We start from the raw sequence: 24,304 nt of genomic DNA, 5'->3' as shown, positions 1-24,304 counted from the left end.
ATAAACCCATCTGGTTCACTAATGCCCTTTGCGGAAGGAAACCTGCAATCCTCACCTGGTCTGGTCTACATGTGTCTCCAGACCCACAGCAATACCGATGCTTAATAAACCTCCGAAATGGCCTAGCAAGCTATTCAATTCAAAGACAGTTAGGAACAGGTGATAAATGTTGACCAGCCAGTGACACCCAAGTCCCAAAAGTAATTATGAAAAAATAGAGGTTCTACTGGGGGAAAATGAACAGCTAGGGGATAAATTTGAAAGCAGAACCAAAAATGTAATAATCTCCAGATTACTACCTAAACCATGAGCAAATTGGCATGAGTAAACAAGATTAAAAAGATAACTCCGTTGTTTAAAGATTGGTGTGGAACAATGGCATGAGACATTGACACCAGTACTGGAAAAGGAGGGAACTAGTTTGATGAGACAGGCTCTATTTGAATTATACTGGGACCAGAGTCTTGGTGAATCACATAACTAGGCTGTAACTATAGAGATATGAGAGAGGAGTTGGCCAGAATTGATTGGAAAAGGATCCTAGCAGGGAAGACAATAATGGCAGGAGTTTCTGGCAATAATTCAAGAAGCACAGCAGACATTCACCCCAAGGAAGAAGAACCTTTCTAAGGGGAAGACAAGGCAACCACGGCTGAGAAGGAAAGTGCGAGGCAGCATATAAGCAAAAGAAAAAGCATACAATGTGGTGAAGATTAGTGGGAAGCCAGAGGATTGGGAAGCCTTTAAAGACCGGCAGAGGATAACTCAAAAAGCAATAAGGGGGGAGAAAATGAAATAAGAGAGTAAGCTTGCTAGTAATATAAAAGAAGATTGCAAGAATTTTTTTAGATATATAAGGATAAGAGAAAGGCAAAATTGGACGTTTGTCTGCTGGAAAGTGAGGCTGGTGAAGTAGTAATGGGGAACAAAGAAACAGTGGATTTGAATAGGTACTTTGCATCATTGTTCACAGTGGAAAACGCTAGCATCATATCAGAACTTCAAGAGAGTTGGTGGCAGAGATGAGTATAGTGGCCATCACTAAGGAAAGAGTACTGTGAAACTGAAATGTCTGAAGGTAGATATATCACCCAGAGCAGATAGATAACACTCAGGGTTCTGAAGGAGCTAGCTTAGGAAATTGTAGATAGACAAGCAGGAGGCTGAAAGAACACAGCAATCCCGGCAGCATCAAGAGGTGGAGAAGTCAATGTTTTGGGTGTAACCCTTCTTCAAGACTGGGGGTGGGTGTAAGGGAAGCTGCAGATAAAAGGTGGGGGTGGGGGGGGAGGGAAGGTTTTGGGTGGATAGAGGGGTCGAATGGTGAGGTAGGGGCAGCTGAATACAGGAAGAGGGGTACGACCTGGTTGGTTGATGGGGAGAATGAATCTAGTTGGTAGCTGAAAGGAAGGGTCGATCACAGGAATAGAAGGGAGGGGCAGGGGCTGGAAAGGAAGTCAGAGGATGGGAAGGGAAGTTATTTGAAATTGGAGATCGCAATGTTGAGTCCTCTGAGCTGCAAGGTGAAAGTGAGGACTGCAGATGCTGGAGATCAGAGTCCAAATGTCTGGTGCTGGAAAAGCACAGCAGGTCAGGCAGCATCCGAGGAGCAGGAGAGTCAACATTTCGGGCATAAGCCCTTCACTGGGCCTTCCTCATGAAGGGCTTATGTCCAAAATGTTGACTCTCAGCTCCTCATATGTTGCCTCACCTGCTATGCTTTTCTAGCACCAAACGTTTTGAATCCTCCAGGCTGTAGGCTGCCTAGATGGAAGATGAGGTGTTGTACCTCCTATTTGTGGTTTGAATTGCTGTGGCAATGGAGGAGGCCAAGGATGGTCATGTTAGGAAGGGAGTGGGAAGGGAATTAAAATGGGCGGTGACTGGGAGGTCAGGTTGGCCTCTGCAGGCCCTCCGAGATGCTTGGCGAAATGTGCCCTGAGTTTTCATTTGGTCTCACTGATGTAGACAAGACCACATCAGGAGCACCTGGTACAGTAAACTAGGTTGGATGAGAGACAGGTGACTCTGTGTTTTACCTGGAAAGACTGTTTGGGGCCCTGAATGGAGGTGAGGGAGTGGTGTGCTGGCAGATTTTGCATCTTCTCCAGTTGCAGGGGGAGGTACCTGGGGGTTCGGGGGGGTGTTGGTGGGTTTGGGGAAGGGAATGATCCTTGCAGAAGGCACAGTGGGGTGGGGAGAGGAAGATGTTATTGGTGGTGGTGTCTAATTGGATTTGGTGGAAGTATTTAAGGATGATATGTTGGATGCGGAGACTGACAGGGTGGTAGGTGAGGACAAAGGGGACCCTTTCTTTATTGTGTTGGGGGGGTGTATTCCAGTGGATCGGATAATGGAGAAGGTGTGGTGCCTGGATGACAGAGGTGGGAAATGCACGTTGTTCAAAATAGGTGGACATCTGGGATGCTTGGGAGTGGAATGTATCCTCGTCTGAGCAGATGCAGCAAGGGCAGAGGAATTGGGAAAGCAGGATGGATCTCTTGCAGGATACTGAATGGGAGAAGTCTGTGGGTTTATAGTAAACATCTGATTGGAGACTATCGCTGGAGATGGAAATGAAGAGATCAAGAATGGGGAGGGAGGTGTCTGCGATAGACCAAGTGAATTTAAGAGCTGGGTTGAAGTTGTGGGAGAAATCGATGAACTGCTCCAGTTCAACCTGGATGCAGGACGCTGCACCAATGCAGTCATCGACATAATGGTGGAAGAGTTGGGGCACAATGCCTGTATAGGTTCTTAAGAGGGACTGTTCGACCTAGCCAAGGCATTGTTTGTTAGATACAATTTAGCTTTCTCGACCTCCTGTGTGCTTTATCCTGCCCATGTTTTCTCTGTCTATTGGACTGTCCTATCACTGGATTGGATTTTGCTTTCAACTTTACATCTACTCTGTGCTCCACCTCCCTATCAAATTAGTTTAAAATCTCCCCAACAGCATTGCAGACTTCGCAGAAATAAAATTGGATCCATTCCTGTTCAGGAGAAAGAAGTGTAGTTTGTAAAGGACCCACCTACACCAGAAGCTCTCCTAATGATCCAAAAATCTAAAGCCCTCCCTCCTACACCACGTCTTTAATCACACCTTACTCTGACCTATCTTCCTATTCCTTTACCAGAGATTACAGTTTTAGTAGTCTTCCTCTTTACTCTATTACCTCAGTCTCTAAATTCTTGTTGCAGAATCTCATTTCTTCTTCACCCATATCATTGGTACCAATGTGTAGCACAACTGCTGGCTGTTCACATTCCCCCCATTGAATGTCCTGCAGCTGAGACCTCCCTGATCCTTGCACCAGGGAGGTTTTACAAGTTTAGTTTCTTTCAAAGTTACATACTTTGTAATCAGGAAAAGATCTGATGGATTACATCCAGATATTCTAAATGGAGACACAAAATAAAGAGTTAAGCCTCTGGCTAATATTTCCAAAATTATTGTCACCTCTCTTACCATACTGTGTAGTTCTTGGATTTCTGTAGGACAACAACCTAGTGCATCCAAAGAAAGGAAGCTTGCTGGCTAAAATTATGGAGGGAAAAAGTGAAGACTGCAGATGCTGGAGATCAGAGCTTAAAAATGTGTTGCGGAAAAGCGCAGCAGGTCAGGCAGCATCAAAGGAGTAGGAGAATCGACGTTTTGGGCATAAGCCCTTCTTCAGGAACGATTCCCGAAGAAGGGCTTATGCCCGAAACGTCGATTCTCCTGCTCCTTTGATGCTGCCTGACCTGCCGTGCTTTTCCAGCAACACATTTTTAAGCAAGTGGCTAAAGTTATGACCTGCTACTAAAATTTGATTTTGGGCAGGACTGTAAAATGTCCTTGTCAGAAGAAGCATCTGTGGAGTTTCTTACAAAAATACACTGTTATAGAATAGTTATTTTCTTACCTGCCACTTGCTTCTTGAGATAAAGAATTTCAACTTTTTTGTATTAATTGTGCAAGACTCCTGGAGTTTCTGTTTTACCTGGAAATGAGGCCTGAGTTACTGAGGTTTCTGATTCCTCATAGTATAATCATTCAGATGTACGTCTATTAATATATAGTTTCTTCATTTTGCAGGAAAGGATATTTGACCAAGGATGCAAGTCACTTTTTCATAAATGAACCAGATTAACTCCTCTGTCTTGACATAATTTAAGCATGTCTCTCACTGGAAGCTCCTGAAACTGTTGCAGCACACTTTAGATGAAGTGTTGCTCCTTTATTTGTATTGTTAAATTCTTGTTTAACTTGCATGTTTGTGCACAAATTTGATTTTTGCTTTGACTTACAATCAGCCTTTAAAACATCTTTGGACAGCAAAATGTAGGTTGATCTATTAGAAAGACTAACTTAGATGATCAGTGTATGGCAGTCTTTGGAGGTTTAAAGAGCTCAGAGTTTCAATCTCTATGTAAGGTGAAAATACAGATCGGGAATTGGAAAAATTGAGGAAGAACAGAATAAAAAAGATGAGACTGATCAAAATTTAATTTCATTATATGATGCTTGTGTGTTTGTATCTGTTAGAAGTCTTGCATTTGGACATTTTCTTTTAGTTTTGTTGGCATTGCTATTTATGTATAATTGTGCAATCATTTTTAATGACCATGTCTGAATTTTGGGTGTATGAAGACTCAAAATTCTAAATTATATTAACTAACTCACTGGCTTTGACACACAACCTGCTCTAGAACTTTACATCCTTATTTTCAACAGTTACAGTTTTTTTACATCACCTTAAGTCTTTAGCTTTAAGTTGGGTTTGTAAGGTTATTTTCCTCTTTTCAATCTGCAGAGCTGATTAATGATATTGTAAACCTTTATAGCACATTCCAATCTAATGCTCGGAAAATGATGTTTTAAACTCTTTATCTTCATGCTAATATTTAACTCAGTGCGTGGTCCCACAGTAACAAATTAACCAATGAAAAAAAACTTTATGAAGGCATATTGGCTATTGGCCAAGATATGGGCTAAGAACTGAACAAGGAAATCTTGTAGAAAGGATATGATAATGGCAGAGATACAAACATACTGTCTGGATTTTTGCAGAAGAATATTGTGATTATTTAATCACCAGTCATAGGTGTAGAACTGTTAGTAAAGTTTGTTGATTATAAATTAAGGTCCAAAATAAATTATTTTGAATTAAAATGGACAAATTATAGGGAACTGCTGGATTACATCCAGCAATTCTTAGTGAAGGCACAAAAGAAATGGTTGAGGAATAGCTAGATTTTTCAAAACACTGTAGAAAGAAAAGTTATTCCAGAGGAATGATGAGAAGAGACAGCTGTGATCAGAAGGTACAGGCCAAAAGTTTCCATGAGCTAATTTCCCCATTTTTAAATCTTATTGTCCTAGTATTCCAAACTATCCCCAACTGTTATGGTAAGGTTAATACTGAGGCCAGTTACTCTCTATTTACCATAAAAAAACTCACATAATTTTTAATAATCTTTAAGATTACTAAACTGTCTGACTAAATAATTATGGGTTGTTTTCATTGATCGATGCAATGTTAATACATAAATTTACGATTATCAGAGAGAATTACAAGGAAACACGAAAACCCTCTTTACAGAGAGGCTGAGTTGACTGCAGAATACTCTTACACAATTCATTGTTGAAGCAGAGCTGTAAAGTACTTAGCTGTTTGTAAAAAGAGCAATGTTAATGTATATGCAGTGGATGGAAGAGCAGAATTTGATTAACCAGGTCATGTGGAGAACACAATTGGCACTGACATGATGGCCCAAATTGCCTCCTGTAATAATTCTATTTACATCAAATTTCCAAGCAGCACGTCAAGTTTCTTTTTGTCAGTGAAGGAACAATTTTGAGTTTTTATCCCACTTACTGTAAGTGCTGTGCCCCACCACACTTCCAATTTGTCTAAAATCACTGTTTTAGAGATGTAAGTTTCTGAATACCTACATTTTTCTATCTCCATTTGTTTTCTGCATGTGATATTTAACTGTAATAACAATAAGCAGGAAAACAGAGTTGGCATGTTGCTATTGTTGTTTATGTTGTGAAATGACATACCTGAAACCATTGTTCTTCCAAACATTCAGATGCCGTTGGCCTATCCCTGAAGAATGGAAACAGAATAGTCTTACAAAATTACTCCGTTGAAATAACTATATATGTATAACTAGATATCTGCAAGCAAACAGATACTACGGGTATTATGGTAATAGTAAAAATGGACTACCAATATTCAACTTCCAAGATCTGATTTGTGTACCTGAGATCTTCATGGACAAAGGTGAGTTATGAAAAAGACAAATACAGAATTAAAATGGCTGATGTGATCACTTGATTACAGGATGAGGTAAGCTTTGTGAAACCAGTGTTACGTGCAAAACCCATTTACGCTGACGAGGATCTGGAGTACCTAGTGAACAGGTTGAAGAAGAGGAAGGCAGTGCTTTATCCTCATGACCATGGTAGGAGACAATGCCACCAGACCCAGAAACCCTGAAGCAAGACAGCAACCCAGGTCAGTTCCTTCTTTTCTGCAGGCACTAACAGTAACCAAAGAAACTTGGCTAAAAAGAACAGCGGAGACCCTCAGCTCCATCTCTGAAGAGGAAGCCAGTGAATCCTCAGAGGATTCAAAGGCAAAGCTTAAATCAGCAGCACCTGCCACCAGCTCAGAGACCTTCTGCCCAATGGGGTTAAATAATGCCAGTACTGCATCTAGATTAGGCTCGGGATCAGAAACAGTACAGCAATATATCTCTGCAACTATTTGAGAAAGAAACATATAGGTCTCTGACACTCAGAAGACTCCCAAAGACCAAACATTAGCTCACTCTCAGGCAAGATGATTAGATTAGATTTCCTACAGTGTGGAAACAGGCTCTTTGGCCCAACAAGTTCATACCGACCCTTCAAAGAGTAACCCACCCAGACCCATTCCCCATATTTACCCCTGACTAATGCACCTGGATGTACATGTATTTGGAAAGACAAGGACTGATTCGGGATAGTCAACAAGGCTTTGTGCATGAGAAATCATGTCTCACAAACTTAATTGAGTTTTTTGAACAAGTAACAAAGAGGATTGATGGGGGCAGAGCAGTAGATGTGATCTATGTTGACTTCAGTAAGGCGTTCAACAAGGTTCCCCATGGGAGACTGATTAGCAAGGTTAGATCTCATGGAATAAAGGGAGAACTAGCTATTTGGATACAGAACTGGCTCAAAGGCAGAAGATAGAGGGTGGTGGTGTAGGATTGTTTTTCAGATTGGAGGCCTGTGACCAGTGGAGTGCCATAAGGATCGGTGTTGGGCCCTCTACTTTTTGTCATTTACATAAATGATTTGGATGCAAGCCTAAGAGGTACAGTTAGTAAGTTTGCAGATGACACCAAAATTGGAGGTGTAGTGGACAGCGAAGAGAGTTACCTCAGATTACAACAGGATCTGGACCAGATGGGCAGATGGAGTTTAATTCAGGTAAATGCGAGGTACTGCATTTTGGGAAAGCAAATCTTAGCAGGACTTATACATTTCATTGTAAGGTCCTAGGGAGTGTTGCTGAACAAAGAGACCTTGGAGTGCAGGTTCATAGCTCCTTGAAAGTAGAGTCGCAGGTTAAATAGGATAGTGAAGAAGGCGTTTGGTATGCTTCCTTTATTGGTTAGAGTATTGAGTGCAGGGGTTGGGAGGTCATGTTGCGGTTGTACAGGACATTGATCACTGTTGGAATATTACGTGCAATTCTGGTCACCTTCCTATCGGAAAGATGTTGTGAAACTTGAAAGGGTTCAGAATTACAAGGATGTTGCCAGGGTTGGAGGATCTGAGCTACAGGGAGAGGCTGAACAGGCTGGGGCTGTTTTCCCTGGAGCGTCAGAGGCTGAAGGGTGGCCTTATAGAGGTTTACAAAATTATGAGGGACATGGATAGGATAAATAGACAAAGTCTTTTCCCTGGGGTCAGCGAGTCCAGAACTAGAGGGCATAGGTTTAGGGTGACAGGGGAAAGATATAAAAGAGACCTAAGGGGCAACTTTTTCATGCAGGGGGTCGTACATGTATGGAATGAGCTGCCAGAGGACGGGGTGGAGACTGGTACAATTGCAACATTTAAAAGATACCTGGATGGGTATATGAATAGCAAGAGTTTAGAGGGATATGGGCCGGATGCTGGCAGGTGGGACTAGATTGGGTTGGGAGATCTGGTCGGCATGGATGGGTTGAGCCGAAGGGTCTGTTTCCATGCTGTACGTCTCTATGACTCTATGACCTAACACTATGGACAATTTAACATGGCTAATTCACCTGACCTGCACATCTTTGGATTGTGGGAGGAAACAGGAGAACCCAGAGGAAACCCACGTAGACACGGGGAGAATGTGTAAACTCCACACAGACAGTCGCCCGAGGTGGAAATCGAACCTGGGTCCCTGGTGCTGTGAGGCTGCAGTGCCGTCATGAGTCACCGTGCTGCCCCTATGGTGATCCCATAGTCTCAGCCATTAACTACTTTCTTGGCCATTAACTACTTTGTGAAAATGCAGCCAAACACAGGGACAGCAAATCTGTCAGAGATACTTGATAAGCTGGATTTGAAGGACTGAGGAACCAGAATGTTTCAGGACCATGCTGGCTCTGGCATGCATATGTCTGACTGTCTCCGTGGACAGGATAGCACAGTCACTGTGACTCAGGTCAAGCATTCTCAGTGTCTGCTTCACAGGTACTCCGACGATTCAGTCATAGGTGCTCAGCATCAATCACCATGTGAGGAATAGGACAGAGGACCTTGACCTGACTCTGGCAGCTTCTTTGTTGCAGGAAGATAGAGAGGTGCCAGTAGGCACCCATTGGGAAGAGAAGCCACACTCAAAGGCTTCCTCAGCAAATACCAGAATTGTCCAGCTCCTCCAATTCCTACTGCCTATGATCTCAAGAGAAATTCAAGCTGAGGAGGGTGGACCTCCATCTGGGCAGGAAACTGTCAGTGGGCCTGTTTTCTCCAAGCTCAAATGTCCCTGGTGACAATCATTGTTTTCCAGACCAACAGGGTCAACTAGAGTAGGCTCCCTTTGCTCCAAAGCAGAGGTTGTGATTCCACTCACAGTAAATGGAAGGGAGAGAAAGAAATGATGACCGACTTGACACCGACATTTTTTACAAACCCACCGACTCCCACAGCTACCTGGATTACACCTCTTCTCACCCTACCTCCTGCAAAAATGCCATCCGTATTCCCAATTCCTCCGACTCCACCGTATCTGCTCCCAGGAAGACCAGTTCTACCACAGAACACACCAGATGGCCTCCTTCTTTAGAGACCGCAATTTCCCTTCCCACATGGTTAAAGATGCCCTTCAACGCACCTCGTCCATATCCCGCACCTCCGCCCTCAGACCCTACCCCTCCGACCGTAACAAGGACAGAACGCCCCTGGTGCTCACCTTCCACCCTACTAACCTTCGCATAAACCAAATCATCCGCCGACCTTTCCGCCACCTCCAAAAAGACCCCACCACCAGGGATATATTTCCCTCCCCACCCATTTCCGCCTTCCGCAAAGACCGTTCCCTCCGTGACTACCTGGTCAGGTCCACGTCCCCCTACAACCCACCCTCCCATCCTGGCACTTTCCCCTGCCACCGCAGGAACTGCAAAACTTGCGCCCATACCTCCTCTCTCACCTCTATCCAAGGCCCTAAAGGAGCCTTCCACATTCATCAAAGTTTTACCTGCACATCCACTAATATTATTTATTGTATCCGTTGCTCCCTATGTGGTCTCCTCTACATTGGGGAGACTGGATGCCTCCTAGCAGAGCGCTTTAGGGAACATTTCCAGGACACCCGCACAATCAACCACACCGCTCTGTGGCCCAACATTTCAACTCCCCCTCCCACTCTTCTGAGGACATGGAGGTCCTGGGCCTCTTTCACCGCCACTCCCTCACCACCAGAAGCCGGGAGGAAGAACGCCTCATCTTCCGCCTCGGAACACTTCAATCCCAGGGCATCAATGTGGACTTCAACAGTTTCCTCATATCCTCTTCCCCCACCTCATCCTAGTTCCAAACTTCCAGCTCAGCACTGTCCCCATGACTTGTCCTACCTGCCTATCTTCTTTTCCAGGTAAAAACAATGACTGCAGATGCTGGAAACCAGATTCTGGATCAGTGATGCTGGAAGAGCACAGCAGTTCAGGCAGCATCCAACGAGCAGCGAAATTGACGTTTCAGGCAAAAACCCTTCATCTTTATTCCTGATGAAGGGCAATTGCCCGAAACGTCGATTTCGCTGCTCGTTGGATGCTGCCTGAACTGCTATGCTCTTCCAGCATCACTGATCCAGTATCTTCTTTTTCACCTATCCACTCCACCCTCCACCGCCCCCGACCTATCACCTTCATTCCCTCCCTCACTCACCTATTGTATTCTATGCTACTTTCTCCCCACCTCCACCCTCCTCTAGCTCATCTCTCAATGCTTCAGGCTCTCTGCCTTTATTTCTGATGAAGGGCTTTTGCCCGAAACATTGATTTTACTGCTCCTCGGATGCTGCCTGAACTGCTGTGCTCTTCCAGCACCACAAATCCAGAAACAGGTAGCACATAAATGTCAATGAACTTAATGTAATTATTACTCCACTCGCACCCCTAAAATGCCATCAGACCCTTTTGAGAGATGAGCAGCCTCTTTCGATACACTAAGGGTAAAATAAGTTGTAATGGCCAAAATTGCTCAACTCTCATGAGAAAGTGCCTCATTGACTGCAGATACCCTCAGAGATTAGGGAGTCATGAACCGTAATATTGATGACTGTAATCAAAGTTACTTTAATATGGAGAACACTGAGGCTAAAATCGATGTCCAGTTATTGTGCCGGGGTCTGGCACACATCATTCCACTCATACACCCACCTTGTGAGCAGAAGAACGGAATCACTTATTTCTTGTATCTGGAATGAACAGTTCATTTTAGCTAGTAGCTTCTCAAGGGGATGCAGTGCATTCAAGCCTGAGAGAAGTACAAAATGCAGGTGATCTGCTCATTCTCTCTAAAGATTGCATGATGAGTAGAGTTCCTCTGAGGTCTTTATTGGGGACTCAAACGTTTTACAATTTATATCAATGGCTTAAATAAGGGAGTGAAGTTATGGTAGCTAAATTCACAGGTGATACCAAGATAGGTAGTAAAATATGTTGTGAAGACGTAAGGACATTGCAGACAAATATAGGTAGTTGAGTGAGTTACCGAAAATCTGATAGGTGGAATATAATGGGTGAGAATCTGAGGTTGTTCACTTTAAAGAAAGCATAAAAAAGTCTTACTTGAAAGGAGAAGAACTGCAGAATTCCAAGATGCTGAGGGAATTAGGGTGTGTCAGAAAACGTTAACCCTGTAAATTATGTGCAGCATTGCATACTCATAGAATTAAGCATAAAAGTAAAGATGTTACACTTCAGCTATACAGGGCATCGATGAGACTGCATTTTGAATACTATGAGCGGTTATGATCTGTTTTATTCAAGTTTGTAAATGCATTGGACGTGGTCCAAAGGATGTATACTAGATCAATATTTGGAATGAGGGTTTTTTTTATGAGAATAGGTTGGACCTGTTTCCAATGCAGTTTAGAAGAAAGAGGAACATCAAGTCATACAATCTTTAGGAAGAATGGACAGTTGAGCTGTTTGGCTAGAGAACAGCCAGGAAATTCCTAGAGGCATAGCACTCATCCACAGATTCTATCAACAAGCACATCGACCTGGACCCAATATACCGGCCACTGCAGCAGACAGCTGGAACTGACAACTGGAAGCAGCAGAGACAAACCACTATAAATGCCAGAGGAAACATCACAGAAGCGCTTCACAGGAGGCACCCAGGCACTAAGGATGTCACTTAGACAGGGACGAAATTCCCAGCTCAGCGAACAGGACCACAACAGGAGTTACACTTTCAGGACAGATTATGCAACTTTGGAATTTTCTGCATCAGAAGGTGATGGATGCAGGGTAATTGAATAATGTAAAACAGAGATGAATAGATTCTTGATAGGCACAGAAGTCGGATTATTGAGGATAGATGGGAATATGGAATTTGAATCACAAGCAGAGCGGCCATAATCTTCGTGAATGGCAGAGCACGCTCAGGGGTTGATCGGTCTACTTCTGCCCCTATTTTGTATGTTTGCAAATCATAACCCATTGGCCTGCCAGAGAAGTTACACAAAGATTGCACATTTAACAATGCTCAAGCATTTGAGGTTAGTGTAGCAGTCTGCCCACGAATTGAAAACATTGAAGCCTAACTGATGATGGAAGGGTCAAAAGGAGATGCCTCAGGGTTCTTCTCAACCTGTTGCCCATCATAGCACTGAATGTGTTATGTTGAATGAAGGCTTTGTTCTACCTAACGTAGGAAGAGTGTCCTGCAGTCAACATTGAAGCAGTCCTGGAAGAATCACTCATAGTAAGCATTGCAATGAAGTAGTCTAGGAAGAATGTCCTGCAGCAAAGCAGTCTGGAAAAAATGTCCCCACAGTGAAGCATTGTGGGAAGAGCCTCAAAAAGTGACTTGGGGCAACAGCAAGCAGCTGATTGGGTGAGTAAGGTCAAGTGAGTATTTATACTACTTCTATTACTCATAATTTGTAAAACATTTATTTTACGTTTATAGTTTGTAAGAAAAATAGTAAGAGGGATCCAGAGAAGAATGTCCGAGATTCCCCTTTGAATGCTTTTGGAGAGAAGTAGCAACAGCCAGATTCATTGCACCATGTTGGCTCTGCTGCACAATGTTGAAGATGCCGTTAAACATTTCTGTGGAAAATTGGAATATGTTTTCGAGATAATTTTTTATCAGGTGCTGATTTTTTTCACCTTTCCCATCACTGAGGGGAATATTATGTCCCGTGACTGCCAATGGTGCAGCACATATGAAACCTAGGGTTCCCACTGGTCACACATGGGTTTAATTATTAATTTCACTGAGAAGAGAACTTGTTCATAGGGAATTAATTAAAACCACAACAACAAATTAGAAAGGAAATCAGACCTCAGTGGCTTTAGCATTGCACTTTTTAAAATATTTCTCATCTTTTAATTACAATGACTGCTTTCCCAACTGACCTAATATTTGGATCAAAACATGCTGAACCACCTGAGTTCTTGTGACACATTTTTCATGCTCCCATCAGTAAATAAAACTGTTGATGATTTTGAGTTTGTTTACAACATTTGTTTGTTACACCAGTGACCACTGATAGACCAGTTTAATTATTTAACTATGAACAGTGGATGCAGTGTTCCCTCTAATGTCAAACTTTCATCGTAATTCTCAGGAATAAAGATATCAGCCCTAGTTTCAGAACCCTGGCAAAAATGGTCTGAGCTCGCCCAGTTTGTGGCTATATCTGCCTCTGTAGCGCAACTGTGCAGCAAATTGAATTTTGTGCGAGACCCCACTTTTCTTTCGTTCTGTTTAATAAATCCAGGAGGAGCAGGAGTTGTTGACTTGTTCGAAGCCTTGGTCAGGAATTGGCTGATTCCTTGCTCTCCTGTAACTGACAAGCTGCAGCAAAGTCACAACCTGTTTGCAGCCCACACCAGCTAGGAGCTGAAAATTCTCAAGAGCTCTTAGTGCCGACTTGAGATTAGTGTCGCAACTGGTTACCAGTGCTGTGTTGGTTTTTCTGGGACATTAAAAATTCCCCTCACCTTCTGCCTTACAGCTTTCTCCAGGAACAAAACTCCAAAATACTCAGCTGAACCCAGTTAGAAACTTAAAAACAGGAGTATCAAGCCACTTGAGTCTGTTTTGTCACTCAATTAATCGAATCATACAATGCAGAAGAGGCCCTTTGGTCCATTGAGTGTGCACTGACATGAGAAACACCTAATATTCAACCTGATCCCATTTACCAGCATTTTGCCTATAGCCTTGAATGTTATGATGTGCCAGGTGCTCATCCAGGTACTTTTTAAAGGATATGTGGTGATTTTCCTCCAGCCAGCGTTTATACCCATGAGGATGGCTTCAACCGAAGCCTGGGGTTCATGTCATACTACAGATGTCGCTACCTACATTCCCTGCAGTCAGCCCTACCCCAGCTCAGGACAACACTCTCACAAACTTGCAAAACTCACAAACTTACTGTTCTTCATCTACAGAAGAATCCATACACTAAACAAACAGTTCTTCCTAGCCATATCAGAAAGTAAAGACAGTAAGTACCAAAAACTTTCATGTACTTACCCCCACACTCTGGGTTCCTCAACTGTTCCAGATTCTTCCATCAGCCTCCGTAATCAGTCGGGCGCTATTAACCACGCGGCCGCTACAGCGCCCGCGGCACCAACCGCCGCCGACGACCGTGACGTCACTTCCACCCCCACCAACCTCGCAGCCTCCACGATCGCCGCCCAGACAACCGCCTCCACGATCGCCAGGAAGACCATCGCCAACGGATTTGCGACCCCCGTGGCTATCGGGAATAACAGCGTTTCTTTCTCGCCATAGCCATTTCGCCCCTTGGTTGCCTTCCCCGCAGCCACTTCCGCCCCCAATGACATCACTAACCTGCACGACCACAACGCCTCATGTGTCTCCGCCCCCATGCCGACCTCCGTCACCACGTGTAACCCCGCCCCCACATCGACCTCCATCACCATGACTAAGCCCGCCCCCACGCCGATCTCTGTCACCACGCCTAACCCCGCCCCCACGCCGATCTCCGTACCCGCCTCTGCGCCTAACCCTGCCCCCACTCCCAGCTCCAGTCCCACAGCAGGTCCTAGCTCCCAGCCCTGCCGTGTTTTCACCATCCCTCCAGACCTCCCCCTCTCTGAGGATGAAAGATCAGTCCTCAGCAGAGGCCTCACCTTCATTCCCCTATGCCCTCGGATTAACGAGTTCAACACGCGACGAGACATTCAACAATTCTTCCGCCGCCTTCGCCTCCGTGCCTACTTTTTCAACCAAGACTCTCGCCCACCCTCTGACGACCCCTTCTCCCGCCTCCAACACACCCCATCCACCTGGACACCCCTTGCTGGCCTTTTACCTGCTCTCGATCAACAACACGACAGTTGGAGGAACAGCGCCTCATCTTCCGCCTGGGAACCCTCCAACCACAAGGGATGAACTCAGATTTCTCCAGTTTCCTCATTTCCCCTCCCCCCACCTTGTCTCAGTCGAATCCTTCGAACTCAGCACCGCCTTCCTAACCTGCAATCTTCTTCCTGACCTCTCCGCCCTCACCCCACTCCGGCCTATCACCCTCACTTTGACCTCCTTCCACCTATCACATCTCCATCGCCCCTCCTCCAAGTCCCTCCTCCCTGCCTTTTATCTTAGCCTGCTGGACACACTTTCCTCATTCCTGATGAAGGGCTTATGCCCGAAATGTCAAATTTCCTGTTCCTTGGATGCTGCCTGACCTGCTGCGCTTTTCCAGCAACACATTTTCAGCACACTACAGATGACCCCACTACACTATATACTAACACACACAGGCACAAGTACACACACACATCCTCAGACACCCAGACATCACAGAGAACCTCTCTCATATGCACATACACTCTCTCAGAAAGACACACACACATTCTTCACATTCACAGCTATACACATACCCCCTCACAGGCTTATACTCCATCACACTCATGCGCACACTCGACCAAACACGTGCTCACACACTCACACACACAGACACACACTCTCTCTCATACACAGACACAGACATATACTCTCTCTCTCTCTCACTCTCACTCACATGCATGCACATACACATATAAGTGTATGGAGTGAACTTCCAATTACGGAATTGGATTTGTAGATACATTCTATTCTGTTCAAAAAGCACACAATCTATAGGGGGTAAGTCCATATGACATTTTATGAATTCCTACTTTGGAAACAGAACTGGTCTGAGTTTGGAATACGGACAGACTTTAACCTCACACTTTTAATGCATTGAATGAACTGAGATGTCACTTTTTTTATAAAACCTTCAGTTATCTTGGGAATGTGACTTGAAATAAGTTCTGGGATTTACACATTAACAAATCAAAACCTGCAACCCATTCTAAAAGACGAAAGACTTAAAAGCAATCTAGGTTTGTTCAACAGATCATATCAGTTTCATGACATCATGATTATGCTATAAATGTTTTGTCTTATGAACCTGTCCCACTAAGTACCTGACGAAGAAACAGCACTCCGAAAGCTAGTACTTCCAAGTAAACCTATTGGATTATAAGCTGGTGTTATGTGACTTTTAACTTGTACCACTCTCCCAGGCAGCGCATTCCAGATCGTTACTACCTTCTGGGTAAAATATTGTTTCCTTACATCCTCCCAATCTCCTGCCTCTCACCTGTGTTCCTTCATGACTGATTCTTCAATGAAGGGAACCAGCTGCTCCTTATCCACTCTCTCCATAGTCAGAGAATCATAGTCAGAAGATGCACAGCACACACACAGACCTTTCAATTAACTCATCTATTCCAACAGATATTCTGACCTAATCTAGTCCCATTTGCCAGCCCTTGGCCCATATCCCTCTAAACCCTTCCTATTCATTTACCTATCCAGATGCCTTTTAAATCTTGCAATTGTACCAGCCTCCATCACTTCCTCTGGCAGCTCATTTCATACACGTACCACCCTCTAAGTGAAAACATTGTCCTTTATGTCCTTTAAACATCTTTCTCCTCTCACCCTAAACCTATGCTCTCTCGTTCTGGACTCCCCCACCCCAGGGAAAAGACTTTGTCTATTTATCCTATCCATGCTCCTCATGATTTTATAAATCTCTATAATGTCACTCCTCAGCCTTCAATGCTTCAGGAAAAACAGCCCAAGCCTATTCAGCCTCTCCCTGTAGCTCAAATCCTCCAACCCTGGCAACATCCTTGTAAATCTTTTCCAAACCGTTTAAAGTTTCACAACAGTCTTGAACACTATAGAAAGTCTGCAGTAGTGAGTAGAGTGGGTTCTTTCTTGAGGTACAGACAAACATTTCTGTGGCCAGCAGCGAGAAATCAGAATGGTGTGTTGCTTCTCTGGTGTCAGGATCAAGGATGTCTCTGAGAGGGTGCAGAATGTTTTCAAGGGGGAGAGGGGCCAGCAAGAGGTCACTGTCCACATTGGAACCAATAACATAGGAAGGGAAAAGGTTGACATTCTGAAGGGAGAGAGTTCGGCAGGAATTTAAAAAGGAGGTCCTTGAGAGTAGTAATATCTGGATTACTCCCAGTGCTGCGAGCTAGTGAGGGCAGGAATAGAAAGATAGAGCAGATGAATGCATAGCTGAGGAGCTGATGTATGGGAGAAGGATTCACATTTTTGGACCATTGGGATCTCTTTTGGGAACATCCAGGGAAGTTATTTGGGTGGAACTGAAGAAGAAGAAAGGGATGATCACCTTATTGAGATTGTATTACAGACCCCCCAATAGTCAGAGGGAAATTGAGAAACAAACTCGTAAGGAGATCTCAGCTATCTGTAAGAATATTAGGGTGGTTATGGCAGGGGATTTTAACTTTCCAAACATAGACTGGGACTGCCATAGTGTTAAAGATTTAGATGGAGAGGAATTTCTTAAGTGTGTACAAGAAAACATTCTGATTTGGTATGTGGATGTACCTACGAAAGAAGATGCAAAACTTGACCTACTCTTAGGAAATAAGGCAGGGCAGGTGACTGAGGTGTCAGTGGGGGAGCACTTTGAGGCCAGCGACCATAATTCTATTAGTTTTAAAATAGTGATGGAAAAGGATAGACCAGATCTAAAAGTTGAAGTTCTAAACTGGAGAAAGGCCAATTTTGATGGTATTAGGCAAGAACTTTCAAAAGCTGATTAGAGGCAGATGTTCGCAGGTAAAGGGACGGCTGGAAAATGGGAAGCCTTCAGAAACGTGATAATGAGAATCCAAAGAAAATATATTCCTGTTAGGGTGAAAGGAAAGGCTGGTAGGTATAGGGAATGCTGGATGATTAAAGAAATTGAGGGTTTGGTTAAGAAAAAGAAGGAAGCACATGTAAGGTAGAGACAGGATAGATCGAGTGAATCCTTGATAGAGTATAAAGGCAGCAAAAGTTTACTTAAGAGGGAAAACAGGAGGGCAAAAAGGGGACATGGGATAGCATTTGGTAAATAGAGTTAAGGAGAATCCAAAGGGTTCTTACAAATACATTAAGGACAAAAAGGATAACTCGGGAGAGAATAGGGCCCTCAAAGATCAGCAAGGCGGCCTTTGTGTGGAGCTGCAGAAAATGGGGGAGATACTAAATGAGTAGTTTGCATCAGTATTTACTGTGAAAAGGATATGGAAGATATAGAAAGTAGCAAAATAGATGGTGACACCTTGCAAAATGTCCATATGACAGAGGAGGAAGTGATGGATGTCTTGAAACAGGTAAAGGTGGATAAATCCCCAGGAACTGATCAGGTGTTAACCTAGAACTCTGTGGGAAGCTAGAGAAGTGATTGCTGGGCCTCTTGCTGAGATATTTGTATCATCAATAGTCACAGGTGAGGTGCTGGAAGACTGGAGTTTGGCTAATGTGGTGCCACTCTTTAAGAAGGATAGTAAGACAAGCCAGGGAACTATAAACCAGTGAGCCTGACCTCGGTGGTAGGCAAGGTAGGGAATCCTGAGGTACAGGACATACATGTATTTGGATAGGCAAGGACTGATTAAGGATAGTCAACATGGCTTTGTGCGTGGGAAATCATATCTCACAAACTTGATTGAGTTATTTGAAGAAGTAACAAAGTGGATTGATGAGGGCAGAGTGGTAGATATGATCTATATGGACTTCAGTAAGGCGTTCGACAAGGTTCCCCATGGGAGACTGGTTAGCAAGGTTAGATCTCATGGAATAAAGGGAGAACTAGCCATTTGGATACAGAACTGGCTCAAAGGTAGAAGGCAGAGCGTGTTGGAGGAGGGTTGTTTTTCAGACTGGAGGCCTGTGACCAGTGGAGTGCCACAAGGATCGGTGCTGGGTCCTTTACTTTTTGTCATTTACATAAATGATTTTGATGCAAGCGTAAGTGGCACAGTTAGTAAGTTTTCAGATGACGGCAATTACAGACCAGTAAGTCTCACATCTGTCGTCTGCAAGGTGTTAGAAAGGATACTGAGAGATAGGATTTATGACCATCTGGAAGAGCATGGATTGATTAAATGCAGTCAACACGGCTTTGTGAGGGGCAGGTCATGCCTCACAAACCTTATCGAGTTTTTTGAGGATGTGATTAGAAAAGTTAATGAGGGTCGAAATGTGGATGTGGTATTTATGAACTTCAGCAAGGCATTTGATAAGGTTCCCCATGGTAGGCTCATTCAGAAGGTCAGGAGGAATGTGATTCAGGGGAACTTAGCTGTCTGGATACAGAATTGGCTGGCCAACAGAAAACAGCGAGTGGTAGTAGAAGGAAAATATTCTGCCTGGAAGCCTGTGGTGAGTGGTGTTCAACAGGGCTCTGTCTTGGGCCTCTACTGTTTGTAATTTTTATTAATGACTTGGATGAGGGGATTGAAGGATGGGTCAGCAGGTTTGCAGATGACACAAAGGTTGGCGGTGTCGTTGACAGTATAGAGGGCTGTTGTAGGCTGCAGCGGGACATTGACAGGATGCAGAGATGGGCTGAGAGGTGACAGACGGAGTTTATCCTGGATAAATGCGAGGTGATGCATTTTGGAAGGTCGAATTTGAAAACTGAGTACAGGGTTAAGAATAGGATTCTTGGCAGTGTGGAGGAACAGAGGGATCTTGGGGTGCAGGTACATAGATCCCTTAAAATGGCCACCCAAGTGGACAGGGTTGTTAAGAAAGCATTTGGTATTTTGGCTTTCATTAACAGGGGGATTGAGTTTAAGAGTCGTGAGATCTTGTTGCAGCTCTATAAAACTTTGGTTAGACCACACTTGGAATACTGCGTCCAGTTCTGGTTGCCCTATTATAAGAAAGATGTGGATGCTTTGGAGAGGGCTCAGAGGAGGTTTACCAGGATGCTGCCTGGACTGGAGGGCTTATCTTATGAGGAGAGGTTGACTGAGCTTGGACTTTTTTCATTGGAGAAAAGAAGGAGAAGAGGGGACCTAATTGAGGTATACAAGATAATGAGAGGCATAGATTGAGTCGATAGCCAGAGACTATTTCCCAGGGCAGAAATGACTAACACGAGGGGTCATAATTTTAAGCTATTTGGAGGAATGTATAGAGGGGATGTCAGAGGCGGGTTCTTTACACAGAGAGTTGTGAGAGCATGGAATGCATTGCCAGCAGCAGTTGTGGTGGCAGGGTCATTGGGGACATTTAAGAGACTCCTGGACATGCATATGGTCACAGAAATTTGAGGGTGCATACATGAGGATCAGTGGTCGGCACAACATCGTGGGCTGAAGGGCCAGTTTTGTGCTGTACTATTCTATGTTCTATGACACCAAAATTGCAGGTGTAGTCGACAGTGAAGAAGGTTATCTCAGAATACAACAGGAGGCTTGATCAGATGGGCCAATGGGCCGAGAAGTGACAGATGGAGTTTAATTCAGATAAATACGAGGGGCTGCATTTTGGGAAAGCAAATTTTAGCAGGACTTGTACACTTAATGGTAATGATAAGTGCTGCTGAACAAAGAGACCTTGGAGTGCAGGTTCATAGCTCCTTGAAAGTGGAGTCGCAGGTAGATAGGATAGTGACAAAGGCATTTGGTATGCTTTCTTTTATTGGACAGAGTATTGAGTACAGGAGTTGGGACATCATGTTGCCGCTGTACAGGACATTGGTTGGGACACTGTTAGAATATTGAGTGCAATTCAGTTCTCCTTCCTATCGGAAAGATGTTGTGAAACTTGAAAGTGTTCAGAAAAGATTTACAAGGATGTTGCCAGGTTTGGAGGATTTGAGCTGTGGGGAGAGGCTGAACAGGCTGGGGCTGTTTTCCCTGGAGCGTCGGAGGTTGAGGGGTGGCCTTATAGAGGTTTACAAAATTATGAGGGGCATGAATAGGATAAATAGACCCCAGTCTTTTCCTTGGGGTCAGTGAGTCCAGAACTAGAGGGCATAGATTTAGGGTGAGCGGGGAAAGATATAAAAGAGACCTAAGGAGCAACTTTTTCACACAGAGGCTGATACATGTAAATGAGCTGCCGGAGGAAGTGGTGGAGGTTGGTACAACTGCAAAGTTTGAAAGGCATTTGGATGGGTATATGAATAGGAAGGGTTTGAAAGGATATGGGCCAGGTGCTGGCAGGTGGGACTAGATTGGGTTGGGACAGCTGGTTGGCATGGACGACTTGGACCGAAGGGTCTGTTTCCATGCTGTACATCTCTATGACTCTATGACCTCAGTTAAATTACTCCTCAGTCTTCTCTGCTTTAATAAAAACTACCCAAGTCTATCCTCACGATTTAAATTTTCATTCCAGGTTGCATTCTGGTGAATTGCCTCTGCACTCCCTCCAGTGCAATCATACCTTTCCTGTAAGACAGCGATCAGAACTGCACACAGTAGTCTAGGTGTGGAAGGTCTCACCAAAGTTTTATACAACTTCAGCATGACTGCCCTGCTTTTGCAATCCATGTCTGGACTGGTAAAGGCAAAGTTCCAATATGCCTTCTTCACCATCCTACAAATGTGCCCTTCTGCTTTTAGAGATCTACGGACAAACATTCCAAGGTACTGAGGTCATGTTGCAGTTGTATAAGACTCTGGTGCGGCCTCATCTGGAGTATTGTGTGCAGTTTTGGTCGCCATACTATAGGAAGGATGTGGAGACATTGGAACGAGTGCAGAGGAGGTTTACCAGGATGTTGCCAGGTATGGTAGGAAAATCGTATGAGGAAAGACTGAGGCACTTGGGGCTGTTCTCATTGGAGAAAAGAAGGTTTAGGGGAGATTTGATAGAGGTGTACAAGATGATTAGGGGTTTAGATAGGGTAGACACTGAGAACCTTTTACCGCTAATGGAGTCAGCTGTTACAAGGGGACACAGCTTTAAATTAAGGGGTGGAAGGTATAGGACAGATGTTAGGGGTAGATTCTTTACACAGCGGGTTGTGAGTTCATGGAATGCCCTGCCAGTAGCAGTGGTGAACTCTCCCTCTTTATGGTCATTTAAGCGGGCATTGGATAGGCATTTGGAAGTTATTGGGCTAGTGTAGGTTAGGTAGGATTCGGTCGGCGCAACATTGAGGGCCGAAGGGCCTGTACTGCGCTGTATTTTTCTATGTTTCTATGTTCTATGTACCTTTGTTCCACAGAACTTCCTAGTGTCATGCTGATCATTGAATACTTTGTTGTCAAATACTCCTTTCAAAGTGTATCACTTCACTTTAGATAATGAAACTTAACTCTGTCCCCTTACCTATGTTCCCTTCTCTCTTGACAGTACAGGACAGGCTTCAGCCTGGTTCCAGCCTTGAGGTCCCACCATGCTTATCTTTCCAGGATTTACATTTTAAAATTGGAGAAATCACTCGTTAACTGGTACCTGGATGCCAATTTGTTATATTGAGTGCATTCGGAATTGACCATAAAATGTTCCGTGTCTGACTTTTGAGCTAACTCCTGCCAGTGTGAAGTCTTACAACAAAATCAATCAATCATCTTATTGCAGGTGATGTTTATAAGTCAGCACAGGGTACTCAATCATTACGGGCTCTTGTGGCACAGTGGCAGTAAGCCCGAAGACCCGGGTTCAAGTCCCACCTGTTCCAGAGCTCTGTAACATCTCTCTGAACATGCTGATTAGAAAAAAATTACTTAACCACATACAGGCTCTTGTGATGCAGTGGTAGTGTCCCTACCTCTGAGCCAGTAGATCTGGGTTCAAGTCTCACCTGCTCCAGAAGTGTGTAATAACAGGTTGATTAGGAAAATAATCAGATAAATGTATAGAGAACATGCTAGTAATTGAAAAAAATGTTATTTTGTTCCCTTTTTCAATTCAATGGAAAAAGTTAAGTCAAGCAATTAAAGAAAATCAAATTAAGATAGAGACACAACAGTGAGATAATATGTTCAAGTCACAGTAACAGCCAATGCCAATTTAAACTCACTGTGGAATTATTCTAATTATTCTTGTAATGAAATTTTGAGCATCTTCACTGATACAATCTTGATCACGCTCATCCCATGAGAAAGATCCTTCTTTCACATTCATCAGTGTTGCTCTGTCATTTTCACCAATAAATGGAGAACTACCTGTCAAACTTTAATGAAAGACACATACATAAGTTAATCAACATTTTGCTGGACTCGGGAAATATAATTAATATTATGCAGACAAATCCACAGAGTACCCTATTCCTAGTTGTTCAGATGCAAAATAACAATTAATAAAATATTATGCAGACACACAATGCCTTTCTAAACTAAAAACCTTTTCTCTCTACTTGGTGTGCGTCGCCACTATTACCTGCTTATTCATGTATCGGTCAAGGTGCCTTTTAAACATTGATATTGTATGTGGCAGCACATTCAAGGCGCTTAACACCCTGTGTAAAAAAAAGCCTCTCACATCTCCTTTAAACTTTCACCATAACATTTTGGAAATCTGTAACACTTAAACAGTTAAATTTAAACTGTTCATATTTAATATCATTCCTATATAACCATTAATATTAGGCTTATTCTTTACCAATTTCAATCAATCATGGATTTATAATATTTTTTATTCATTCATGGGATATGGACTTCAGTGGGATTTGTTGCTCAGCCCTACTTGCTTTTGAAATGGGAGTGGTTAGTTGCTTTATTGAATCAGTACAGTCCAAGTTGTATGAGTACAACCCACAATGCGCTTAGGGATAGGTTTTCAGGATTTTGACCCAGTGACACTGAATGAAAGGTGATACATATCCAAAACAGGCCTGTGAGTGGCTTGGAGAACTTGCAGGTGGGGGGTGTTCCATGTATGTAGTTCTCTTGTCCTTCTAAGTGGTAGAAGTTGTGGGCATGGAAGATGTTGTCAGAGGAGTCTTGGTGTGCTGCTGCACTGAATCCAGTATACACTGCTACTCCTGTGTGTCAAGCAATACAGTGAGTATTTGAAATGGTGGATGGGCTGTCTGAAGATGCAGTCAAACAGGCACATGAATAGGCAAGGAATGGAGGGATATGGATCATATACAGGTAGATAGGATTAGTTTAGAATGGCATCATGGTCAGCACAGACATGGTGGGCCAAAGGGCCTGTTCCTGTGCTATACTGTTCTGTTTGTCCTGAATGATGTTGAGCTTCTTGAATGTTGCTTCAGCTGTACCAATCCTGGAAAATGGAGAGTAATCCATATGT

The 24,304-nt window shown here is 43.7% G+C and overlaps 1 protein-coding gene across 1 annotated transcript in view; it reads right to left on the bottom strand.

The window, feature by feature from the left end:
* obscnb (obscurin, cytoskeletal calmodulin and titin-interacting RhoGEF b) overlaps positions 1–24,304 on the bottom strand; it is an 821,414-nt gene that overhangs the window by 39,305 nt on the left and 757,805 nt on the right. The window contains exons 110-112 of the mRNA XM_060825732.1: positions 23,067–23,219; positions 6,050–6,095; positions 3,906–3,983 (exon numbers count right to left, since the gene is read on the bottom strand). Coding sequence (XP_060681715.1) covers positions 3,906–3,983; positions 6,050–6,095; positions 23,067–23,219 — 277 coding nt within the window. The remainder of the gene's footprint in view (positions 1–3,905; positions 3,984–6,049; positions 6,096–23,066; positions 23,220–24,304) is intronic.

This window comes from Hemiscyllium ocellatum, chromosome 5, assembly GCF_020745735.1.
Source record: "Hemiscyllium ocellatum isolate sHemOce1 chromosome 5, sHemOce1.pat.X.cur, whole genome shotgun sequence".
Classification (NCBI taxonomy): Eukaryota; Metazoa; Chordata; class Chondrichthyes; order Orectolobiformes; family Hemiscylliidae; genus Hemiscyllium; species Hemiscyllium ocellatum.
Note: the sequence above shows the minus strand (reverse complement) of the source record. Positions and strands in the feature narration are given on the sequence as shown.